The following is a 23,090-nucleotide window of genomic DNA, read 5'->3' as shown; positions in this document are numbered from 1 at the left end:
ATGGTACATTGAAAGGATTTCTACTTGAATGACTCTAACTTGAGTCACATGCCTTGTGTTATAATTTCATGTTAAATCTGAACAGCTTCAAATTATATAAGTAATTATGTTTGTATTCAGAAATAATAATCATTCTTATCTTGCTGATAATAATAATTACTACTATGTATAGAGTTCCTGGCCTACTAAATGAGGCATTTTTAGTCATACATACACACATAAATACACACATATTCACACATAAATATTAACCCACTTCTTTATATACAAGCACACATGCCTAACTCATTTGCATACTTTTGCAAGTAACTTTTAATCTTTTTAAACTCTCTGAGGTAAATGTATTACTTATAAATAACAAAATTAAAATTTAGGAATGTGGTATAATTTGTCTGAGACCACACAGATAGTAAATGACAGATGAGGACTTCAAACTTCATAATCTAAAGCCCATGTATAATCCTTTCCTGGTGAGTATCCAGTTACACATTGGGATTGGCCAGTTAAGGCCCTGCTGCTTTATTAGTATCTCTGTGCAAGCTAAGAGGTAAAGCTGCCCTACTCCAGCTCTCCAGTAGATAAACCTGTGATCAAGTGATTTGTGTATAATCTTTCATTAAAAATTAATTAATTTTAAAAAATTGACACATTGGTTGAACTAGTTTACAGTCCCACCAACAGTGTAAAAGTGTTCATATTTCTCCACATCCTCTCCAGCACCTGTTGTTTCCTGACTTTTTAATGATTGCCATTCTAACTGGTGTGAGATGGTATCTCATTATGGTTTTGATTTGCATTTCTCTGATGGGCAGTGATGATGAGCATTTTTTCCTGTGTCTTTTGGCTGCATAAATGTCTTCTTTTGAGAAGTGTCTGCTCATATCCTTCACCCACTTTTTGATGGGGCTGTTTGTTTTTTTCTTGTAGATTTGTTTGAGTTCATTGTAGATTCTGGATATTAGCCCTTTGTCAGATGAGTAGATTGCAAAAATTTTCTCCCATTCTGTAGGTTGCCTGTTCACTCTGATGGTAGTTTCTTTTGCTGTGCACAAGCTGTTTAGTTTAATTAGATCCCATTTGTCAATTTTGGCTTTTGTTACCATTGCTTTTGGTGTTTTAGACATGAAGTCCTTGCCCATGCCTGGGTCCTGAATGGTATTGCCTAGGTTTTCTTCTATGATTTTTATGGTTTTAGGTCTAACATTTAAGTCTTTAATCCATCTTGAATTAATTTTTGTGTAAGGTGTAAGGAAGGGATCCAGTTTCAGCTTTCTACATATGGCTAGCCAGTTTTCCCAGCACCATTTATTAAATAGAGAATCCTTTCCCCATTTCTCGTTTTTGTCAGATTTGTCAAAGATCAGATGGTTGTAGATATGCGGCATTATTTCTGAGGGTTCTATTCTGTTCTATTGGTCTATATCTCTGTTTTGGTACCTGTAGCGATTCCTCAGGGATCTTGAACTAGAAATACCATTTGACCCAGCAATCCCATTACTGGGAATATACCCAAAGGATTATAAATCATGCTGCTATAAAGACACAAGCACATGTATGTTTATTGTGGCACCGTTCACAATAGCAAAGACTTGGAACCAAGCCAAATGTCCAACAATGACAGACTGGATTAAGAAAATGTGGCACATATACACCATGGAATACTATGCAGCCATAAAAAATGATGAGTTCATGTCCTTTGTAGGGACATGGATGAAGCTGGAAACCATCATTCTCAGCAAACTATCGCAAGGACAAAAAACCAAACACCGCCTGTTCTCACTCACAGGTGGGAATTGAACAATGAGAACACATGGACACAGGAAGGGGAACATCACACACCAGCACCTGTTGTGGGGTGGGGGGAGGGGGGAGGGATAGCATTAGGAGATATACCTAATGTTAAATGACGAGTTGATGGGTACGGCACACCAACATGGCATATGTATACATATGTAACTAACCTGCACAATGTGCACATGTACCCTAAAACTTAAAGTATAATAAAACAAACAAAAATTGACACATTGTATATATGGGGCACAAGTTGATGTTTTTTTTTTTTGTTTTTTTTTTTGTTTTTTTTATTGATCATTCTTGGGTGTTTCTCGCAGAGGGGGATTTGGTAGGGTTACAGGACAATAGCGGAGGGAAGGTCAGCAGATAAGCAAGTGAACAAAGTTCTCTGGTTTCCCTAGGCAGAGGACCCTGCGGCCTTCCGCAGTGTTTGTGTCCCTGGGTACTTGAGATTAGGGAGTGGTGATGGCTCTTAACGAGCATGCTGCCTTCAAGCAACTGTTTAACAAAGCACATCTTGCACCGCCCTTAATCCATTCAACCCTGAGTGGATACAGCACATGTTTCAGAGAGCACAGGGTTGGGGGTAGGGTCACAGATCAACAGGATCCCAAGGCAGAAGAATTTTTTCTTAGTACAGAACAAAATGAAAAGTCTCCCATGTCTACCTCTTTCTACACAGACACGGCAACCATCCGATTTCTCAATCTTTTCCCCACCTTTCCCCCCTTTCCATTCCACAAAACCGCCATTGTCATCATGACCCGTTCTCAATGAGCTGTTGGGTACACCTCCAAGCCGGGGTGGTGGCCGGGCAGAGGGGCTCCTCACTTCCCAGTAGGGGCGGCCGGGCAGAGGTGCCCCTCACCTCCCGGACGGGGTGGCTGGCTGGGCAGGGGGCTGACCCCCCCCCCACCTCCCTCCTGGTCGGGGCGGCTGGCCGGGCAGAGGGGCTCCTCACTTCCCAGTAGGGGCGGCCGGGCAGAGGCGCCCCTCACCTCCCGGATGGGGCGGCTGGCCAGGCGGGGGGCCGAACCCCCACCTCCCTCCCGGACAGGGCGGCAGGCTGGGCAGTGGGCTGACGCCCCCACCTCCCTCCCGGACGGGGCGGCTGGCCAGGCGGGGGGCTGACCCCCCACCTCCCTCCCGGACAGGGTGGCAGGCTGGGCGGTGGGCTGACCCCCCCACCTCCCTCCCGGACGGGGCGGCTGGCCGGGCTGAGGGGCTCCTCACTTCCCAGTAGGGGCGGCCGGGCAGAGGCGCCCCTCACCTCCCGGACGGGGCGGCTTGCTTGGCGGGGGGCTGACCCCCCCACCTCCCTCCCGGACGGGGCGGCTGGCCGGGCGGGGGGGGCTCCTCACTTCCCAGTAGGGGCGGCCGGGCAGAGGTGCCCCTCACCTCCCGGACGGGGCGGCTGGCCAGGAGGGGGGTTGACCCCCCCACCTCCCTTCCGGACGGGGTGGCTGGCCGGGCGGGGGGCTGACCCCCCCACCTCCCTCCCGGACAGAGCGGCTGGCCGGGCAGAGGGGCTCCTCACTTCCCAGTAGGGGCGGCCGGGCAGAGGCGCCCCTCACCTCTCGGACCGGGTGGCCAGCCAGGCGGGGGGCCGAACCCCCACCTCCCTCCTGGACAGGGCGGCAGGCTGGGCGGTGGGCTAACCCCCCCACCTCCCTTCCGGACGGGGCGGCTCGCCGGGCGGGGGGCTGGCCCCTCCACCTCCCTCCCGGATGGGGCGGCTGGCCGGGCGGGGGACTGACCCCCCCCCCACCTCTCTCCTGGACGGGTTGGCTGGCCCGGCGGGGGGCTGACCCCCCCACCTCCCTCCCAGACAGGGTGGCAGGCTGGGCGGTGGGCTGACCCCCCCACCTCCCTCCCGGACGGGGCGGCTGGCCGGGCTGAGGGGCTCCTCACTTCCCAGTAGGGGCGGCCGGGCAGAGGCGCCCCTCACCTCCCGGACGGGGCGGCTTGCTTGGCGGGGGGCTGACCCCCCCACCTCCCTCCCGGACGGGGCGGCTGGCCGGGCGGGGGGGGCTCCTCACTTCCCAGTAGGGGCGGCCGGGCAGAGGTGCCCCTCACCTCCCGGACGGGGCGGCTGGCCAGACGGGGGGTTGACCCCCCCCCTCCCTTCCGGACGGGGTGGCTGGCCAGGCGGGGGGCTGACCCCCCCACCTCCCTTCCGGACGGGGCGGCTGGCCGGGCAGAGGGGCTCCTCACTTCCCAGTAGGGGCGGCCGGGCAGAGGCGCCCCTCACCTCTCGGACCGGGTGGCCGGCCAGGCGGGGGGCCGAACCCCCACCTCCCTCCTGGACAGGGCGGCAGGCTGGGCGGTGGGCTAACCCCCCCACCTCCCTCCCGGACGGGGCGGCTGGCCGGGCGGGGGACTGACCCCCCCCCACCTCCCTCCTGGACGGGTTGGCTGGCCGGGCGGGGGGCTGACCCCCCCCACCTCCCTCCCGGACGGAGCGGCTGGCCGGGCAGAGGGGCTCCTCACTTCCCAGTAGGGGTGGCCGGGCAGAGGCGCCCCTCACCTCCCGGACAGGGTGGCTGGCCGGGCGGGGGGCTGATCCCTCCACCTCCCTCCCGGACGAGGTGGCTGCCGGGCGGAGACGCTCCTCACTTCCCAGACGGGGTGGCTGCTGGGCGGAGGGGCTCCTCACTTCTCGGGCAGGGTGGCTGCCGGGCGGAGGGGCTCCTCACTTCTCAGACGGGGCGGTTGCCAGGCAGCAGGTCTCCTCACTTCTCAGACGGGGCGGCCGGGCAGAGACGCTCCTCACATCCCGGACTGGGCGGCAGGGCAGAGGTGCTCCCCACATCTCAGACGATGGGCGGCCGGGCAGAGAGGCTCCTCACTTCCCAGATGTGATGGCGGCTGGGAAGAGGCGCTCCTTGTTTCCTAGATGGGATGGCGGCCGGGCAGAGACGCTCCTCACTTTCCAGACTGGGCAGCCAGGCAGAGGGGCTCCTCACATCCCGGACGATGGGCGGCCAGGCGGAGACGCTCCTCACTTCCCAGACGGGGCGGCAGCCGGGCAGAGGCTGCAATCTCGGCACTTTGGGAGGCCAAGGCAGGCGGCTGGGAGGTGGTTGTAGCGGGCCAAGATCACGCCACTGCACTCCAGCCTGGGCACCATTGAGCACTGAGTTAACCAGACTCTGTCTGCAATCCCGGCACCTCGGGAGGCCGAGGCTGGCTGATCACTCGCGGTTAGGAGCTGGAGACCAGCCCAGCCAACACAGCGAAACCCCGTCTCCACCAAAAAAATACGAAAACCAGTCAGGCGGGGCGGTGCGTGCCTGCAATCGCAGGCACTCGGCAGGCTGAGGCAGGAGAATCAGGCAGGGAGGTTGCAGTGAGCTGAGATGGCAGCAGTACCGTCCAGCTTCGGCTCGGCATCAGAGGGAGACCGTGGAAAGAGGGGAGAGGGAGAGGGAGAGGGAGAGGGAGAGGGAGAGGGAGAGGGAGAGGGAGAGGGAGAGGGAGAGGGAGAGGGAGAGGGAGAGGGAGAGGGAGAGGGAGAGGGAGAGGGAGAGGGAGAGGGAGAGGGAGAGGGAGAGGGAGAGGGAGAGGGAGAGGGAGAGGGAGAGGACAAGTTGATGTTTTGATACACATCTATGTTGAATATTAATCCAATCAGGATAGTTAGTATAGTTATCACCTCATACATTTGTCATTTCTTTGTCATGAACTTTCAGCAGCCTCTCTTGCAGCTATAATATTGTATATTTTATAATATACAATATTTTACTGTTAATCATAGTCACCTTTATGTGCAGTTGAACACCAGAATTTATTTCTCTTCATTGTGACTTTGTATCTGTTGTCCAGTCTCTTCCCATTCTCTCCTACTCCCTCCCCTCCCCAGTGTCTGCTAACCACTGTTATACTCTCTGCCTCTATGATATCAATTTTTTTTTTAATACTTTAAATTCTGGGATACATGTGCAGAACGTGCAGGTTTGTGACATAGGTATACATGTGCCATGGTAGTTTGCTGCACCCATCAACCTATCATCTACATTAGGTATTTCTCCTAATGCTGTTCCCCCCCAGCCCCCCACCCTCTGACAGTCCCTGGTGTGTGATGTTTCCCTCCTTGTGTCCATGTGTTCACATTGTTCAACTCTCACTTATGAGTGAGAACATGCGCTATTTGGTTTTCTGTTCTTGTGTTAGTTTGCTGAGAATGATGGTTTCCAGCTTCATCCATGTCCCTGCACAGAACATGAACTCATCCTTTTTTGTGGCTGCATGGTATTCCATGGTGTATATGCGCCACATTTTCTTTGTCCAGTCTATCATTGATGGGCCTTTGGGTTGGTTCTAAGTCTTTACTGTTGTGAACAGTGCTGCAATAAACATACGTGTGCATGTGTTTTTATAGTAGAATGATTTATAATCCTTTGGGTATATACCCAGTAATGGGATTGCTGGGTCAAATGGTATTTCTGGTTCTAGATCCTTGAGGAATCGCCATGCTGTCTTCCACAATGGCTGAACTAATTTACACTCCCACCAACAGTGTGAAAGTGTTCCTATTTCTCCAGATCCTCTCCAGCACCTGTTGTTTTCTGACTTTTTAATGATCGCCATTCTAACTGGTGTGAGATGGTATCTCATTGTGGTTTTGATTTGCATTTCTCTAATAACCAGTAATGATGAGCTTTCTTTCATATGTTTGTTGGTCACATAAATGTCTTCTTTTGAGAAGTGTCTGTTCATATCCTTCACCCACTTTTTGATGGGTTGTTTTTTTTTTTTTTTTTTTGTAAATTTGTTTAAGTTCTTTGTAGATTCTGGATATTAGCTCTTTGGCAGATGGATAGATTGCAAAAATTTTCTCCCATTCTGTAGGGGGCCTGTTCACTCTGATGATAGTTTCTTTTGCTGTGCAGAAGCTCTTTAGTTTAATTAGATCCCATTTCTCAATTTTGGCTTCATTGCCATTGCTTTTGGTGTTTTAGTCATGAAGTCTTAGCCCATGCCTATGTCCTGAATGGTATTGCCTAGGTTTTCTTCTAGGGTTTTTATGGTTTTAGGTCTTATGTTTAAGTCTTAGATCATGCAATATTTGTCTTTCCTTGTCTGGCTTATTTCACTTTACATGATGTCCTCCAGGTTTATCGATGTGGCAAATGACAAGATTTTATTCTTTTTTTATTTTCTTCTTTAAGTCAGGGTCTTGCTCTGTTGCCTAGGCTGGAGTGCGGTTCCGCGATTGCATAGTCATAGCTCACAGCAACCTTAAACTCCTGGGGACTCCAGCCTGGACAACAGCGAAACTGTCGCTAAAAAAAATTAAAAACCAGATTGTTCTTCTTTTTTGGTGTAGCCATTTATTGCTGTACACTTATATCTTAGAACTGCTTTTGTTGCATACCATAGGTTTTGGTATATGTTTTAATTCTTGCTTGTGAAGTGTGTTTCTTCTAGGCAATGTATACTTAGATTTTGTGTTTTAATCTATTTAACCAATGTATACCTTTTTTTTTTTTTCTTTCTTTGAGACAGGGTGTCTGTCTCTCTGTTTCCCAGGCTGTAGTGTACCTTTTAATGGAAGAACTTAATCTATTTATATTCAAGATTTTTTTCTTCTTCTTCTTCTTTTTTTTTTTTTTTTGTTTCTTTGAGACAGGGTCTCACTCCGTCACCTAGGCTGGAATGCACTGGTGTGATCTCAACTCACTGCAACCTTCACCTCCTGGGTTCAAGTGATTTTCATGCCCCAACCTCCCCAGTACCGGGATTACAGGCGTGTGCCACCACGCCCGACTAATTTTTTTGCATTTTTATTAGAGACGGGTTTGCCATGTTGGCCATGCTGGTCTCAAACTCCTGGCCGCAAGTGATTCGCCTGCCTTGGCCTCCCAAGGTGCTGGGATTACAGGCATGAGCCACCGCGCCCAGCTATATTCAAGATTGTTATTGATAGATAAGGTCTTATTCCTGCCATTTTGTTAATTACCAAAAAGTAATTTTGGAGATCCTTTGTTCTTGTCTTCCTTTCTTGTTGTTTACCTCTGATTTAGTGGTTTTCTGTGGGGCCACGCTTTATTTTCATTCTCTTTCTTGTTTGTGTATCTGCTGTAACTTTTTTCTACATAGTTACTACAGAGTCTTCAGTTAGGCTGGTGTGATGGCTCTTGCCTATTATCCCAGCACTTTGGGAGGCTGAGGCAGGCAGATCGCTTGAGCTCATGAGTTTGAGACCAGCCTGGGCAACATAGTGAGACCTCGTTTCTACTAAATAAAGAAAAAAGAAATCAGCCGGGCATGGTGGCACACACCTGTAGTCTCAGCTACCCAGGAGGCTGAGGTGGGAGGACCGCTTGAGCCTGGAAGATTGAGGCTGCAGTGAGCCATGATCAGGCCACTATGCTCTAGCGTGGGCATCAGAGTAAGACTGTCTCAAAGGGGAAAAAAAAAGTCTTGCAGTTACAATAGAATGTTTTAAGCTGATAGCAACTCAACTTTGGTTACATAAAAGGACCCTAGGTTTTTTCCCTCCCCACTTCAATTTATATTTTTGTTGCCTTAATTTTCTTCTTCATCTGTTATGTGTTCCTTAGCTACTATTTGTAGCTGTTGTAGTTTTTGACCATTTTGAATTTAACCTTCATACTAGCAGATTGAAAATTTTATATGACATATTGTATCACTGGGGTTTGATCTGTTTGATTTATGAGTTTACCTTTACTGGTGAGTTTTATACTTTTGTGTGTTGTTATGATAGTGATTATTGTCCTTTTGTTTCTAGTTGTAGCATTCATTACCTTGAATATATTAATTCTATCCCATTCTCTCCTGGTCTACGAGGTTTCTGCTGAGAAATCTGTTGATAGTAATGGAGATTCTCTTGACAATTTTCTCTTGCAGCTTTGAAAGTCTTACTCTTTGACTTTCGATAGTTTGATTATAATGTACCTTGGAGAGGATCTTTTTGGGTTGAATGTAATTGTGAACCTTTGAACTTCCTGAATCTGGATGTCTGTATTTCTCCCACTACTTGGCAAGTTTTCAGCTATCATTTCATCAAATGGGTTTTCTGTGCCTTTCTCTGTCTCTTCTCCATCAGGCAATCTTCAATGCAAGTATTTGTTTGCCTGTTGATGTCCCATATGTTCCAAGGCTTTCTTTTTTATTCTTATTTGTTTTTTTTTTTTTTTCCTCTTAATGGGTTATTTCAAAAGACCTGTCTTCAAGGTCAGAAATTCTTTTTTTTTTTTTTTTTTTTTTTTTTTATTATACTTTAAGTTTTAGGGTACATGTGCACATTGTGCAGGTTAGTTACATATGTATACATGTGCCATGCTGGTGGTATATCTCCCAATGCTATCCCTCCCCCCTCCCCCCACCCCACAACAGTCCCCAGAGTGTGATATTCCCCTTCCTGTGTCCATGTGATCTCATTGTTCAGTTCCCACCTATGAGTGAGAATATGCGGTGTTTGGTTTTTTGTTCTTGCGATAGTTTACTGAGAATGATGGTTTCCAATTTCATCCATGTCCCTACAAAGGACATGAACTCATCATTTTTTATGGCTGCATAGTATTCCATGGTGTATATGTGCCACATTTTCTTAATCCAGTCTATCATTGTTGGACATTTGGGTTGGTTCCAAGTCTTTGCTATTGTGAATAATGCCGCAATAAACATACGTGTGCATGTGTCTTTATAGCAGCATGATTTATAGTCCTTTGGGTATATACCCAGTAATGGGATGGCTGGGTCAAATGGTATTTCTAGTTCTAGATCCCTGAGGAATCGCCACACTGACTTCCACAATGGTTGAACTAGTTTACAGTCCCACCAACAGTGTAAAAGTGTTCCTATTTCTCCACATCCTCTCCAGCACCTGTTGTTTCCTGACTTTTTAATGATTGCCATTCTAACTGGTGTGAGATGATATCTCATAGTGGTTTTGATTTGCATTTCTCTGATGGCCAGTGATGATGAGCATTTTTTCATGTGTTTTTTGGCTGCATAAATGTCTTCTTTTGAGAAGTGTCTGTTCATGTCCTTCGCCCACTTTTTGATGGGGTTGTTTGTTTTTTTCTTGTAAATTTGTTTGAGTTCATTGTAGATTCTGGATATTAGCCCTTTGTCAGATGAGTAGGTTGCGAAAATTTTCTCCCATGTTGTAGGTTGCCTGTTCACTCTGATGGTAGTTTCTTTTGCTGTGCAGAAGCTCTTTAGTTTAATTAGATCCCATTTGTCAATTTTGGCTTTTGTTGCCATTGCTTTTGGTGTTTTGGACATGAAGTCCTTGCCCACGCCTATGTCCTGAATGGTAATGCCTAGGTTTTCTTCTAGGGTTTTTATGGTTTTAGGTCTAACGTTTAAATCTTTAATCCATCTTGAATTGATTTTTGTATAAGGTGTAAGGAAGGGATCCAGTTTCAGCTTTCTACATATGGCTAGCCAGTTTTCCCAGCACCATTTATTAAATAGGGAATCCTTTCCCCATTGTTTGTTTTTCTCAGGTTTGTCAAAGATCAGATAGTTGTAGGTATGCGGCGTTATTTCTGAGGGCTCTGTTCTGTTCCATTGATCTATATCTCTGTTTTGGTAACAGTACCATGCTGTTTTTGTTACTGTAGCCTTGTAGTATAGTTTGAAGTCAGGTAGTGTGATGCCTCCAGCTTTGTTCTTTTGGCTTAGGATTGACTTGGCAATGCGGGCTCTTTTTTGGTTCCATATGAACTTTAAAGTAGTTTTTTCCAATTCTGTGAAGAAAGTCATTGGTAGCTTGATGGGGATGGCATTGAATCTGTAAATTACCTTGGGCAGTATGGCCATTTTCACGATATTGATTCTTCCTACCCATGAGCATGGAATGTTCTTCCATTTGTTTGTATCCTCTTTTATTTCCTTGAGCAGTGGTTTGTAGTTCTCCTTGAAGAGGTCCTTCACATCCCTTGTAAGTTGGATTCCTAGGTATTTTATTCTCTTTGAAGCAATTGTGAATGGGAGTTCACTCATGATTTGGCTCTCTGTTTGTCTGTTGTTGGTGTATAAGAATGCTTGTGATTTTTGTACATTGATTTTGTATCCTGAGACTTTGCTGAAGTTGCTTATCAGCTTAAGGAGATTTTGGGCTGAGACAATGGGGTTTTCTAGATAAACAATCATGTCGTCTGCAAACAGGGACAATTTGACTTCCTCTTTTCCTAATTGAATACCCTTTATTTCCTTCTCCTGCCTGATTGCCCTGGCCAGAACTTCCAACACTATGTTGAATAGGAGCGGTGAGAGAGGGCATCCCTGTCTTGTGCCAGTTTTCAAAGGGAATGCTTCCAGTTTTTGCCCATTCAGTATGATATTGGCTGTGGGTTTGTCATAGATAGCTCTTATTATTTTGAAATACGTCCCATCAATACCTAATTTATTGAGAGTTTTTAGCATGAAGGGTTGTTGAATTTTGTCAAAGGCTTTTTCTGCATCTATTGAGATAATCATGTGGTTTTTGTCTTTGGCTCTGTTTATATGCTGGATTACATTTATTGATTTGCGTATATTGAACCAGCCTTGCATCCCGGGGATGAAGCCCACTTGATCATGGTGGATAAGCTTTTTGATGTGCTGCTGGATTCGGTTTGCCAGTATTTTATTGAGGATTTTTGCATCAATGTTCATCAAGGATATTGGTCTAAAATTCTCTTTTTTGGTTGTGTCTCTGCCCGGCTTTGGTATCAGAATGATGCTGGCCTCATAAAATGAGTTAGGGAGGATTCCCTCTTTTTCTATTGATTGGAATAGTTTCAGAAGGAATGGTACCAGTTCCTCCTTGTACCTCTGGTAGAATTCGGCTGTGAATCCATCTGGTCCTGGACTCTTTTTGGTTGGTAAACTATTGATTATTGCCACAATTTCAGCTCCTGTTATTGGTCTATTCAGAGATTCAACTTCTTCCTGGTTTAGTCTTGGGAGAGTGTATGTGTCAAGGAATGTATCCATTTCTTCTAGATTTTCTAGTTTATTTGCGTAGAGGTGTTTGTAGTATTCTCTGATGGTAGTTTGTATTTCTGTGGGATCGGTGGTGATATCCCCATTATCATTTTTTATTGTGTCTATTTGATTCTTCTCTCTTTTTTTCTTTATTAGTCTTGCTAGCGGTCTATCAATTTTGTTGACCCTTTCAAAAAACCAGCTCCTGGATTCATTGATTTTTTGAAGGGTTTTTTGTGTCTCTATTTCCTTCAGTTCTGCTCTGATTTTAGTTATTTCTTGCCTTCTGCTAGCTTTTGAATGTGTTTGCTCTTGCTTTTCTAGTTCTTTTAATTGTGATGTTAGGGTGTCAATTTTGGATCTTTCCTGCTTTCTCTTGTGGGCATTTAGTGCTATAAATTTCCCTCTACACACTGCTTTGAATGCATCCCAGAGATTCTGGTATGTTGTGTCTTTGTTCTCGTTGGTTTCAAAGAACATCTTTATTTCTGCCTTCATTTCGTTATGTACCCAGTAGTCATTCAGGAGCAGGTTGTTCAGTTTCCATGTAGTTGAGCGGCTTTGAGTGAGATTTTTAATCCTGAGTTCTAGTTTGATTGCACTGTGGTCTGAGAGATAGTTTGTTATAATTTCTGTTCTTTTACATTTGCTGAGGAGAGCTTTACTTCCAACTATGTGGTCAATTTTGGAATAGGTGTGGTGTGGTGCTGAAAAAAATGTATATTCTGTTGATTTGGGGTGGAGAGTTCTGTAGATGTCTATTAGGTCCACTTGGTGCAGAGCTGAGTTCAATTCCTGGGTATCCTTGTTGACTTTCTGTCTCGTTGATCTGTCTAATGTTGACAGTGGGGTGTTAAAGTCTCCCATTATTAATGTGTGGGAGTCTAAGTCTCTTTGTAGGTCACTCAGGACTTGCTTTATGAATCTGGGTGCTCCTGTATTGGGTGCATATATATTTAGGATAGTTAGCTCCTCTTGTTGAATTGATCCCTTTACCATTATGTAATGGCCTTCTTTGTCTCTTTTGATCTTTGTTGGTTTAAAGTCTGTTTTGTCAGAGACTAGGATTGCAACCCCTGCCTTTTTTTGTTTTCCATTTGCTTGGTAGATCTTCCTCCATCCTTTTATTTTGAGCCTATGTGTGTCTCTGCACGTGAGATGGGTTTCCTGAATACAGCATACTGATGGGTCTTGACTCTTTATCCAACTTGCCAGTCTGTGTCTTTTAATTGGAGAATTTAGTCCATTTACATTTAAAGTTAATATTGTTATGTGTGAATTTGATCCTGTCATTATGATGTTAGCTGGTGATTTTGCTCATTAGTTGATGCAGTTTCTTCCTAGTCTCCATGGTCTTTACATTTCGGCATGATTTTGCAGCGGCTGGTACCGGTTGTTCCTTTCCATGTTTAGCGCTTCCTTCAGGAGCTCTTTTAGGGCAGGCCTGGTGGTGACAAAATCTCTCAGCATTTGCTTGTCTGTAAAGTATTTTATTCCTCCTTCACTTATGAAGCTTAGTTTGGCTGGATATGAAATTCTGGGTTGAAAATTCTTTTCTTTAAGAATGTTGAATATTGGCCCCCACTCTCTTCTGGCTTGTAGGGTTTCTGCCGAGAAATCCGCTGTTAGTCTGATGGGCTTCCCTTTGAGGGTAACCCGACCTTTCTCTCTGGCTGCCCTTAACATTTTTTCCTTCATTTCAACTTTGGTGAATCTGACAATTATGTGTCTTGGAGTTGCTCTTCTCGAGGAGTATCTTTGTGGTGTTCTCTGTATTTCCTGAATCTGAATGTTGGCCTGCCTTGCTAGATTGGGGAAGTTCTCCTGGATAATATCCTGCAGAGTGTTTTCCAACTTGGTTCCATTCTCCGCATCACTTTCAGGTACACCAATCAGACGTAGATTTGGTCTTTTCACATAGTCCCATATTTCTTGGAGGCTTTGCTCATTTCTTTTTATTCTTTTTTCTCTAGACTTCCCTTCTCGCTTCGTTTCATTCATTTCATCTTCCATTGCTGATACCCTTTCTTCCAGTTGATCGCATCGGCTCCTGAGGCTTCTGCATTCTTCACGTAGTTCTCGAGCCTTGGTTTTCAGCTCCATCAGCTCCTTTAAGCACTTCTCTGTATTGGTTATTCTAGTTATACATTCTTCTAAATTTTTTTCAAAGTTTTCAACTTCTTTGCCTTTGGTTTGAATGTCCTCCCGTAGCTCAGAGTAATTTGATCGTCTGAAGCCTTCTTCTCTCAGCTCGTCAAACTCATTCTCCATCCAGCTTTGTTCCGTTGCTGGTGAGGGACTGCGTTCCTTTGGAGGAGGAGAGGTGCTCTGCGTTTTAGAGTTTCCAGTTTTTCTGTTCTGTTTTTTCCCCATCTTTGTGGTTTTATCTACTTTTGGTCTTTGATGATGGTGATGTACAGATGGGTTTTCAGTGTGGATGTCCTTTCTGTTTGTTAGTTTTCCTTCTAACAGACAGGACCCTCAGCTGCAGGTCTGTTGGAATACCCTGCCGTGTGAGGTGTCAGTGTGCCCCTGCTGGGGGGTGCCTCCCAGTTAGGCTGCTCGGGGGTCAGGGGTCAGGGACCCACTTGAGGAGGCAGTCTGCTGGTTCTCAGATCTCCAGCTGCGTGCTGGGAGAACCACTGCTCTCTTCAAAGCTGTCAGACAGGGACATTTAAGTCTGCAGAGGTTACTGCTGTCTTTTTGTTTGTCTGTGCCCTGCCCCCAGAGGTGGAGCCTACAGAGGCAGGCAAGCCTCCTTGAGCTGTGGTGGGCTCCACCCAGTTCGAGCTTCCCGGCTGCTTTGTTTACCTATTCAAGCCTGGGCAATGGCGGGCGCCCCTCCCCCAGCCTCGCTGCCGCCTTGCAGTTTGATCTCAGACTGCTGTGCTAGCAATCAGCGAGATTCCGTGGGCGTAGGACCCTCCGAGTCAGGTGTGGGATATAGTCTCGTGGTGCGCCGTTTTTTAAGCCGGTCTGAAAAGCGCAATAATCGGGTGGGAGTGACCCGATTTTCCAGGTGCGTCCGTCACCCCTTTCTTTGACTCAGAAAGGGAACTCCCTGACCCCTTGCGCTTCCCAGGTGAGGCAATGCCTCGCCCTGCTTTGGCTCGCGCACGGTGCGCTGCACCCACTGGCCTGCGCCCACTGTCTGGCACTCCCTAGTGAGATGAACCCAGTACCTCAGATGGAAATGCAGAAATCACCCGTCTTCTGCGTCGCTCACGCTGGGAGCTGTAGACCGGAGCTGTTCCTATTCGGCCATCTTGGCTCTCCCCTCAGAAATTCTTTCTTCTGCTTGATCCTAGTCTATTATTGAAGCTCTCAATTGTATACTATTTTTATTTTTTTCATTGAATTCTTCAGTTCCAAGATTTCTGTTTGGTTGTTTTTTATGATATGGATTTCTGTTGAATTTCTCATTCGGATCATGAATTATTTTCCTGATTTCATTTAATTGTTTGTCTGTATTCTCTTGTATCTTACTGAGTTTCCTTTAGATCACTATTTTGAATTCCTTTTCAGGCATTTTGTAAGTGTCCTTTTCTTTGGTGTCTGTCATTGGAGACTTTTTTCCTTTTTTTTTTTTTTTGAGACAGGGTCTTGCTCTGTCACCCAGGCTGAAGTACAGTGGCATGATCTCAGCTCACTGCAACCTTCTCCTCCTGGGTTTAAGTGATCCTCCCACCTCAGCCTGCTGAGTAGCTAGGACTACAGGCGCATGCCACCACACCCGACTAATTTTTTTATATTTTGTAGAGACGGGTTTTGCCATGTTGCCCAGAATGGTCTTGAACTCCTGAGCTCATGCTTTCTGGCTGTCTTGGCCTCCCAAAGTGCTGGGATTACAGATGTGAGCCACTGCCCCCAGCCAGGAGACTTACTGTATTCCTTTGAGGGTGTCATGTTCCTTGATTTTCATTTATCGTGTGCAAGATACTGGATGTTGATATCTATGCATTTAGTAGAGTAGTTGCTCTTTTCAATTTTATTGAGTGGCTAGTATATAGTAACAGTCTTTTTCTGTAGATGGTTTTAGGGTATTAGCTGGGTATGGTGTGTTGCCTTTGGTTCTGGGTGGACTCAGTGGGTGGTGTAATAATCCTTGTCAGCTTCAGCTGTAATCTTCAGCTATAATCCTAGTCATTGATGTTTGCAATTGCCTCAGTTGCCTAGGCTGTGGGAGTTTGTGATGGCAATGCTGTAGATGAGGGTACTGAGCTGATTTTTGGCCAAGACATGTACAGGCTAAAATGGCTGCCAGGCTGTCTATCTGGTTTTCCAGGGAGGCAGTAGTTACTGCTGTGGTGGCTGTCGTGCTGGGCTCAGGCCTTTGCCGCGGTGGCCTGCTGGGCAGCTCTGTGGCTATGTAGGGAAATGGGTCTACTGCCTGGTTGGCTGTTGCTTTGGGCTAGGCTCAAATGCTTTTGTGCAGTGGGGCTGGGCAGTTTGGCAGCAGTCTATGGTAGGGGGCCAGGGCTACCACAGGACCAGTTAGACTGTGTGCTGTGGGACTGTGGGACTCTGGGACTCTATCGTGGCCAGTTTTAGGGGACAGGACCACTGAATTACCAGCTATCAGGCAGGGCGTGGGCAGGTGGTTCTGTGATGGGTTGTGAGGGAGTGGGGCTGCCGCAGGATTGGCTTTTTGGCTGAGTACTGGTGCGTGCATACTTGGTAGCCCAGATGGTTGTATGGAACAGGGGTGTTGGGTAAAGCGCTGCCAGCTGTCTATTTGATGGCTTCCTTGCTGTGCATGTCTGCCTGTTTTCTGGATGGTTGGTAGCGCTGTGTGGGGTCTGATGCTGAGATCATCGTCACTCTGTTTGACCTAGACTCTATGTGGATGGGGTTATGGTGCTGCAGACCATCGTGTGATCACGGTAGAATGATGGCGGGTTCTCAGGGATGAAAAGAGTCAGTTGCTACTGGTCCCCAGGGCAGGATGCACACTAGTAGTGAGTCTAGCTTCAACTTGGTGCCATGCTACAGCAGCTTAGGACAAGGTGGGCTCCCACTCTGAGGCAGTACAGCTGAATGATCCCTTGGCTACTCTCCAGACTGGATTTGTGGCCACTGAGGACTTAAGGACTCTCCTTTATCAAGAATTGCTGGTGCCTGTGGCAGCAGTGGGGACCACTGATAGGTATCTCCAGCTTACTTTTTCCCTGTAAGAATTTCCTCTGATTTTAAGCTGATTTTGGCAAGGGAGACAGTGTGGCAGGTAGGAAGCCTCACTCCCTTCCCTGTGGTGCTATCCTGAGGCTTCCATGCTCCACAGGGATTTTGCCCTTTCTCTGGTGCTCTGCAGCATATATCTACAGTCATTTTAATTGAAATATAGTTATTTGTTATTTTGGTCCCTTTTTGTTGTGGGTGATATGTGCCAGGTAACTCTGGTGAGCCATTTTTTTTAAACAAATCTGCATACAGATTGAGTATCCCCTATCCAAAATGCTTGAGACCAGAAGTGTTTTGGATTTTGTTTTGTTTTGTTTTGTTTTTGGATTTTGGAATATTTTATTTGTATTATACTTACTTGTTGGGCATCCCAAATCTGAAATATGCTCCAAAATCCAAAATGTGAAGTGCTCCAGTGAACATTTCCTTTGAGCATCATGTTGGTACTCAAAAAATTTTGGATTTTGGAGCATTTTGGATTTCAGATTTTTGGAACTGGGATGTTCAACCTGTATAATCTTTAGATCACCTGTTCAGCAAATCGACAAACATCGAGGACAGTTTCTGTCTTCAACGAAGTTGATAGGTAGCCAGGGATAGCTAATCAGTGAATAATAATACCTGGTACTGGTAGGAAAGAGCACCAACCACAACCACAGAAGGCTTCTTGGAGGAGCTGATCTCTGAACTGAGTTTTGAAGGATGAGTAACTAGGTAGCGATGCAGAGAAAGAGAAAATATGAGCAGGGATATAAAAGCAGTACATTATCATGCATAGCAATATACTAAGCTGCAATATCATACTAAACTACAAGCAGTTTAGTGCTTTCTAGTTGCGGGGGTATTGTTCAATATAGGGGATCTGTAACGAGGTAAGTTGGAGAGGAAAACAGAAGCCAGGTTCTGCAGCAACTTAGCTTTGTAGCCTCGAGTCTATCTTGCTTAAAAAGTGAATAGTTTCCAATCCCTTTGGCTTATAGCAGTATGAAAAATTTTCTGATATGTGTTACATCAGAAAATTCAAAACCATGTAAAAGAGGTTAGCTTTTACTTATTTATAACTGTCCTATTTGTGGGGCAAAGAAACTTGAGGTCCCAGTAAGCAGATTCATGGGACTATTTAGAATACAGTCACTACTTTTATAAGCCTTAAGAAGTCATTGACCTTAAAAATTACAACATTTTCAGACTGTTAGTTTATAGACTTTTATGCCTGTAAGTCTGCCCATGACTGGTCTTTCCCAGGGTAAATGCAGATATTCCTAGTTAGTGGCAGTTTTATGTCTGATGTACTTATCACCTAGTTGCATAGACTTATGTTATTTACACCAGTTGAGCAGTTTTTGCTCTTAAAGCAGGTGTGATAATTGTTAAATATCTTGTATCTAAATTTCACATACATTTAATAAGGCTCTCAAGTGAAATGGTTTTCTCAGTGTTAAGTAAGGTTTTCATAGCATTAACTACCTAAATTTAGGTTGTTAAGTAGTGCTAGTAGTACAGTTGGAGAGATTCCATCTTAATCTAAACATATTTGTCTTGGTTAAAGTACACCAGAATGTAGCTTTTTTTCTCATTGGTGAGGTGCACTTTATAATGAACTCATTATCTTTTTGGTCCAAATCTGTTTCTCTATGTTTTCGTAAATGATACTATCATCTGCTAGGTCATGAACCAGAGGAATTTGGGAATAGTTTTTCTATGTCTCACATCCATTGAGTCACAACTCATATCAGTTCTTCCTTCTTGACATCCCCTAAATCCATCCCTTCTCCATTTCCACTGGTCCTGCAGTAATAGACATCTCACCATTTTTCAAGTGGATTACTATGCTATAGGACTCTGTGTTTGTGGACTTAAAATGGAAAGCTTCACCTGTTCTTAGGTGACATTGAAAATTTATTTCAAGTAATGATATTTAATTTTTGGGGGCACAAATTTCATAGTACTCCCTCTGTGCTGCTGTGTTGGATGAGCGTGCAGCTGAGGGCATTGGAGGAGGGCACTGGGAATTATGGATGAAGCAACTTACTGTGAAGTCATGAAAATTTTATTCTAGTAGAAAAAAGCCAACAGCTAATGCTGGTGGTAAAGCTAGAGAGAGATTTAGGAGGTCTTGAGAGTTTATAGTTCTTATTTATAAAATTGTTGTTTGGATTTAAAAAATGGATGTTAGATATGACATTGGCTCAGATCTATGTAACAAAAGAAAAAGTGGTTTTGAAACTACTTTAGTCAAAATAGTACAGCAGTTGTTTTTGTGGAATCATAGGAAAGGTGTTAACTTGAGTAAGGACATTCCCCAGGAACATGTAATTTCCTATGAAAAATTTGATTAGAGAAAAGATCTGAGCCTGTATAAGCATTTCCGCATTTATTAACTTAGGAATTAGAGAAGATCTCAGATAAATTTCTTAACGTCTAGGACCTGCTCCAACAGCCTCTGAAACTAGTCTTTTTGCTTTCATTTTGATTCCTTATGGTCCATTAGTCATACTGTTGCAAGATGGGCTTTATGAAATATAAATCTATGTTCTCCCTTACTTGAAATGAGTAAGTTGCCTAATCTCAGCCTCAGTTCTCATCTAGAAAATGGGGATGAGAGGTATATGGGATTATTGGGAAGAATAAATTGGAAAAATATAAGTAAAATATTTTATACATTGTTAAGCTCATTAGATGTTTAACAGGGATTATGTAATAATTATTTATAAGGCAAACCCCTTACTATGGCAAATAAGGCTCTTTATTATCCTATCTGTACTGCCTCATTTTCAAGAGCCCTATCTTACGTTCCATTTGTAAAACGACTTAATATTTCCCACTTGGCTTTCGCACTGTGATTTTCATTTCTCCAAGTATACCTCTCCCTGCCTGTACCTTAATACTGCTTGTTCTCTCCATTCCCATGGCATCATTCATAGATGTGTATTGCAGCATTTCATACCATATTGCAATAATCTCTTTTCTTGTCAGTTTCCCTTACTAGTCTGTGAGATTGTTGAGTGTACAGCTGTGGTCTTTTTGTTTTTGTATTCTTGTTCCTGGTAACTGTAGACATATAATTGAATGGTTGCTAAATATTTGTTTAATTGAATGCATGAATGAATGAACAGATGAATGGAAAGAAGAATGAAAAGGAGTGGAGAGTAGTCGTTAAGGGAAAGGATTTTGGAGCCTGGATTTATCTCCTAGCTCTGGAATTTATTCTTTGTGACCGTCAATATGTTATTTAATCTTTTTGTGTCTTTTCTCCATATATAAAATGGGACTAATATAGTATTTACTTCTCAGGGTTATAGTGAGGATTTAAATGAGTTAATACACATCTAAAGCCCTTAGAATAGTACATGACACATAGTGGCCGGGCGTGGTGGCTCACGCCTGTAATCCCAGCACTTTGGGAGGCCGAGGTAGGCAGATCACCTGAGGTCAGGAGTTTGAGACTAGCCTGCCCAACGTGGTGAAACCCCGTCTCTACTAAAAATTACAAATACAAAAACAAAAAATTACAATTACAAATACAAATACAAAAAATTAGCCGGGCATGGTGGCGGGCACCTGTAATCCCAGCTACTCAGGAGGCTGAGGCAGGAGAATTGCTTGAACCTGGGTGGCAGAGGTTGCAATGAGCTGAGATCATGCCACTGCACTCCAGCCTGGGTGACAAGAGCAAAACTCCATCTCAGGAAAGAAAAAAAAAAAAAAAAAGCACAGTAGGTGACACATTCTAAGCTCTATTTAGGTGTTAGCTGCTGCTAATATTTTTATTTTCCTGCTGATTCAGAACCCATAGCATCTTTACTGTCATGAATAATATTATCTTTATGCACTTAAATTGTCTATAGACTCTGAATTTTAAGATAATGTTCAAATCATAAAAGTTGTTTTATATGCTCTGGATTTTTCTTTTTGTAGGGCTCTATGGAGCAAGTCAGTTCTCATTTCTTGGAGCAGACCCTTGACAAGAAGCTGATGTCAGATCTGAGGGTACCTTTTATTCTTTGTTGTTTAAACTGGGTTTCTGTAACCAATGTAGGGGGGCAGTATGCTGAGTTGTGTTGATTTAACTTAGCAGCATTTGTTAAATTAACATGATAACTGTATTACATTTTAATTTAAAATCTTAGTAAATTGAAGCAAATAACAAGTGACTTCATTAAATTTTGTATTATTGTAATGAAGTACTTTGCACAGGTTATGCTTTACAAAAAAGAGGCAAGATTAATTTTCTAAGCCAGGTGCAGTGGCTCACACCTGTAATCCCAGCACTTTGGGAGGCTGAGGCAGGTGGATCACTTGCAGCCAGGAGTTTGAGACCAGCCCGGCCAACATGATGAACCCCGTCTCAACTAAAAAACAAAAATTAGCTAGGTGTGGTGGCATGCGCCTGTAGTCCTAGCTACTTGGGTGACTGAGGCAGAGAATCACTTGAACCCTGGAGACCAGAGGTTGCAGTGAGCCAAGATCGCACCACTGCACTCCAGCCTAGGCAACAGAGTGGGACTCTGTCTCAAAAAACAAAACCCAAAAAACAACAAAAAAAACCCCCAGAAAACCCCAAAAGATTAATTTTCTATTTGTTAGGAACTACAAAGGCCCATTCTCATTTTGTGAGATGGTATGACATTTTAGGACTCCTTTTCAGCAGCAGTTACCATGGAAGACTGAGTAAAGCCTTTCTCCAAACAGTAACAAAATACCCCCAACTCCACGCCATTTTTTCTTTTTTTTTTGAAACAGGGTCTCACTCTATTGCCCAGGCTGGAATGCAGTGGCACAATCATTACTCAATGCAACTTTGATCTCCTGGGCTCAAGCATTCCTCCCACCTCACCCTCCTGAGTAGCTGGGACTACAGGCATACCTCACCATGCCCAGCTAATTTTTTTTAATCTTTAGTAGAGATGAGGTCTTGCTGTGTTCCTCATGTTGGTCTTGAACTCCTGAGCCCAGGCAATCTTCTTGCCTCTGCCTCCCAAAGTGCTGGGATTACAGATGTGAGCCATTGTGCCCGGCCCCAAATGCCTCTTATGAAATGCCCTTAAGCTTTGATTGTGATGGTTCACTAACGTGGTTTGCAGAACCAAATTTGAGTCTGAGAAAATAATATGTACATTCATTGTTAGTACCTCAATTTTGAAATTATAAAAGTGATATTATAGAGTTGTAGAATTTTTGATAAGGGAAAGGAAAACAATTTACCCATATGCCTGCTACCCTAATATAATGACTTTGGTCATTTTGGTATATGTCTCTCAGCTCTTTTTCTTGTGCGTGGTTTTTTTGTTTGTTTGAGACAGGGTTTTGTTTTTTTTTTGTTTGAGACAGGGTCTCGCTCTGTCGCCCAGGCTGGAGTGCAGTGGTGTGATCTTGGTTCACTGCAACCTCTGCCTCCCGGGCTCAAGTGATCCTCTCACCTCGGCCTCCTGAGTAGCTGGGACTACAGGTGTGTACCACCACACCCGGCTAATTTTTTGTAGTTTTTTAAAGATGGGGTTTCATGAGAGGCTGATATATAAAACGGAGTGCCAGGTCATTCATTTGTGATGAGAACCATAACTGTCAAGTGGACTGGATACACTAACCAGTATATTCCACCTTAGGCAATCTCTGTGTAAAGTGAGTTTACTAGATTATTTAGTGACTGTACTGTAGCTGAAATAGAACGCAATGTTGCCAAATAGAAAAATACTTTTACTGGGACTGAAGATAATTTTTTTTTTGAGGCGGAGTCTTGCTCTGTCGCTAGGCTGGAGTGCAGTGGCATGATCTCAGCTCACTGCAACCTCCGCCTCCTGAGTAGCTGGGACTACAGGCATGTGCCACCACGCCCAGCTAATTTTTGTACTTATAGTAGAGATGGAGTTTCACCATGTTGGCCAGGATGGTCTCAATCTCCTGACCTCGTGATCAGCCTGCCTTGGCCTCCCAAAGTGCTGGGATTACAGGTGTGAGCCACCTGCTCCCTGCCCGATAATTGTTTTCTTAGAGTCAACGTATTGTCTACCCAAGATGGTTTTTGGAGGGGCACTGCCATTATTTGCCTCTCTGGCTCTCTCTTTCCTATTTTGCTGCCACAGCAAACATAACCAACTTTCTTAACACATTCTTCAGCTATCTTTATCCTCTTTAATTAGGTACTTTCAGCTATTATAGACCAGCAAGGC

The 23,090-nt window shown here is 44.8% G+C and overlaps 1 protein-coding gene across 1 annotated transcript in view; it reads left to right on the top strand.

Annotated features, from left to right (window-relative positions):
- The window catches only part of INTS4 (integrator complex subunit 4), a 123,059-nt gene that overhangs the window by 42,117 nt on the left and 57,852 nt on the right, over positions 1-23,090 (top strand). Inside the window, exon 9 of the mRNA XM_031016212.3 lies at positions 20,839-20,910. Coding sequence (XP_030872072.2) covers positions 20,839-20,910 — 72 coding nt within the window. The remainder of the gene's footprint in view (positions 1-20,838; positions 20,911-23,090) is intronic.

The sequence above is a fragment of the Gorilla gorilla genome, chromosome 9 (genome assembly GCF_029281585.2).
Source record: "Gorilla gorilla gorilla isolate KB3781 chromosome 9, NHGRI_mGorGor1-v2.1_pri, whole genome shotgun sequence".
NCBI classification, from domain to species: Eukaryota; Metazoa; Chordata; class Mammalia; order Primates; family Hominidae; genus Gorilla; species Gorilla gorilla.
The sequence above is the reverse complement of the archived record's forward strand: the minus strand, read 5'-3'. Positions and strand labels throughout refer to the sequence as shown.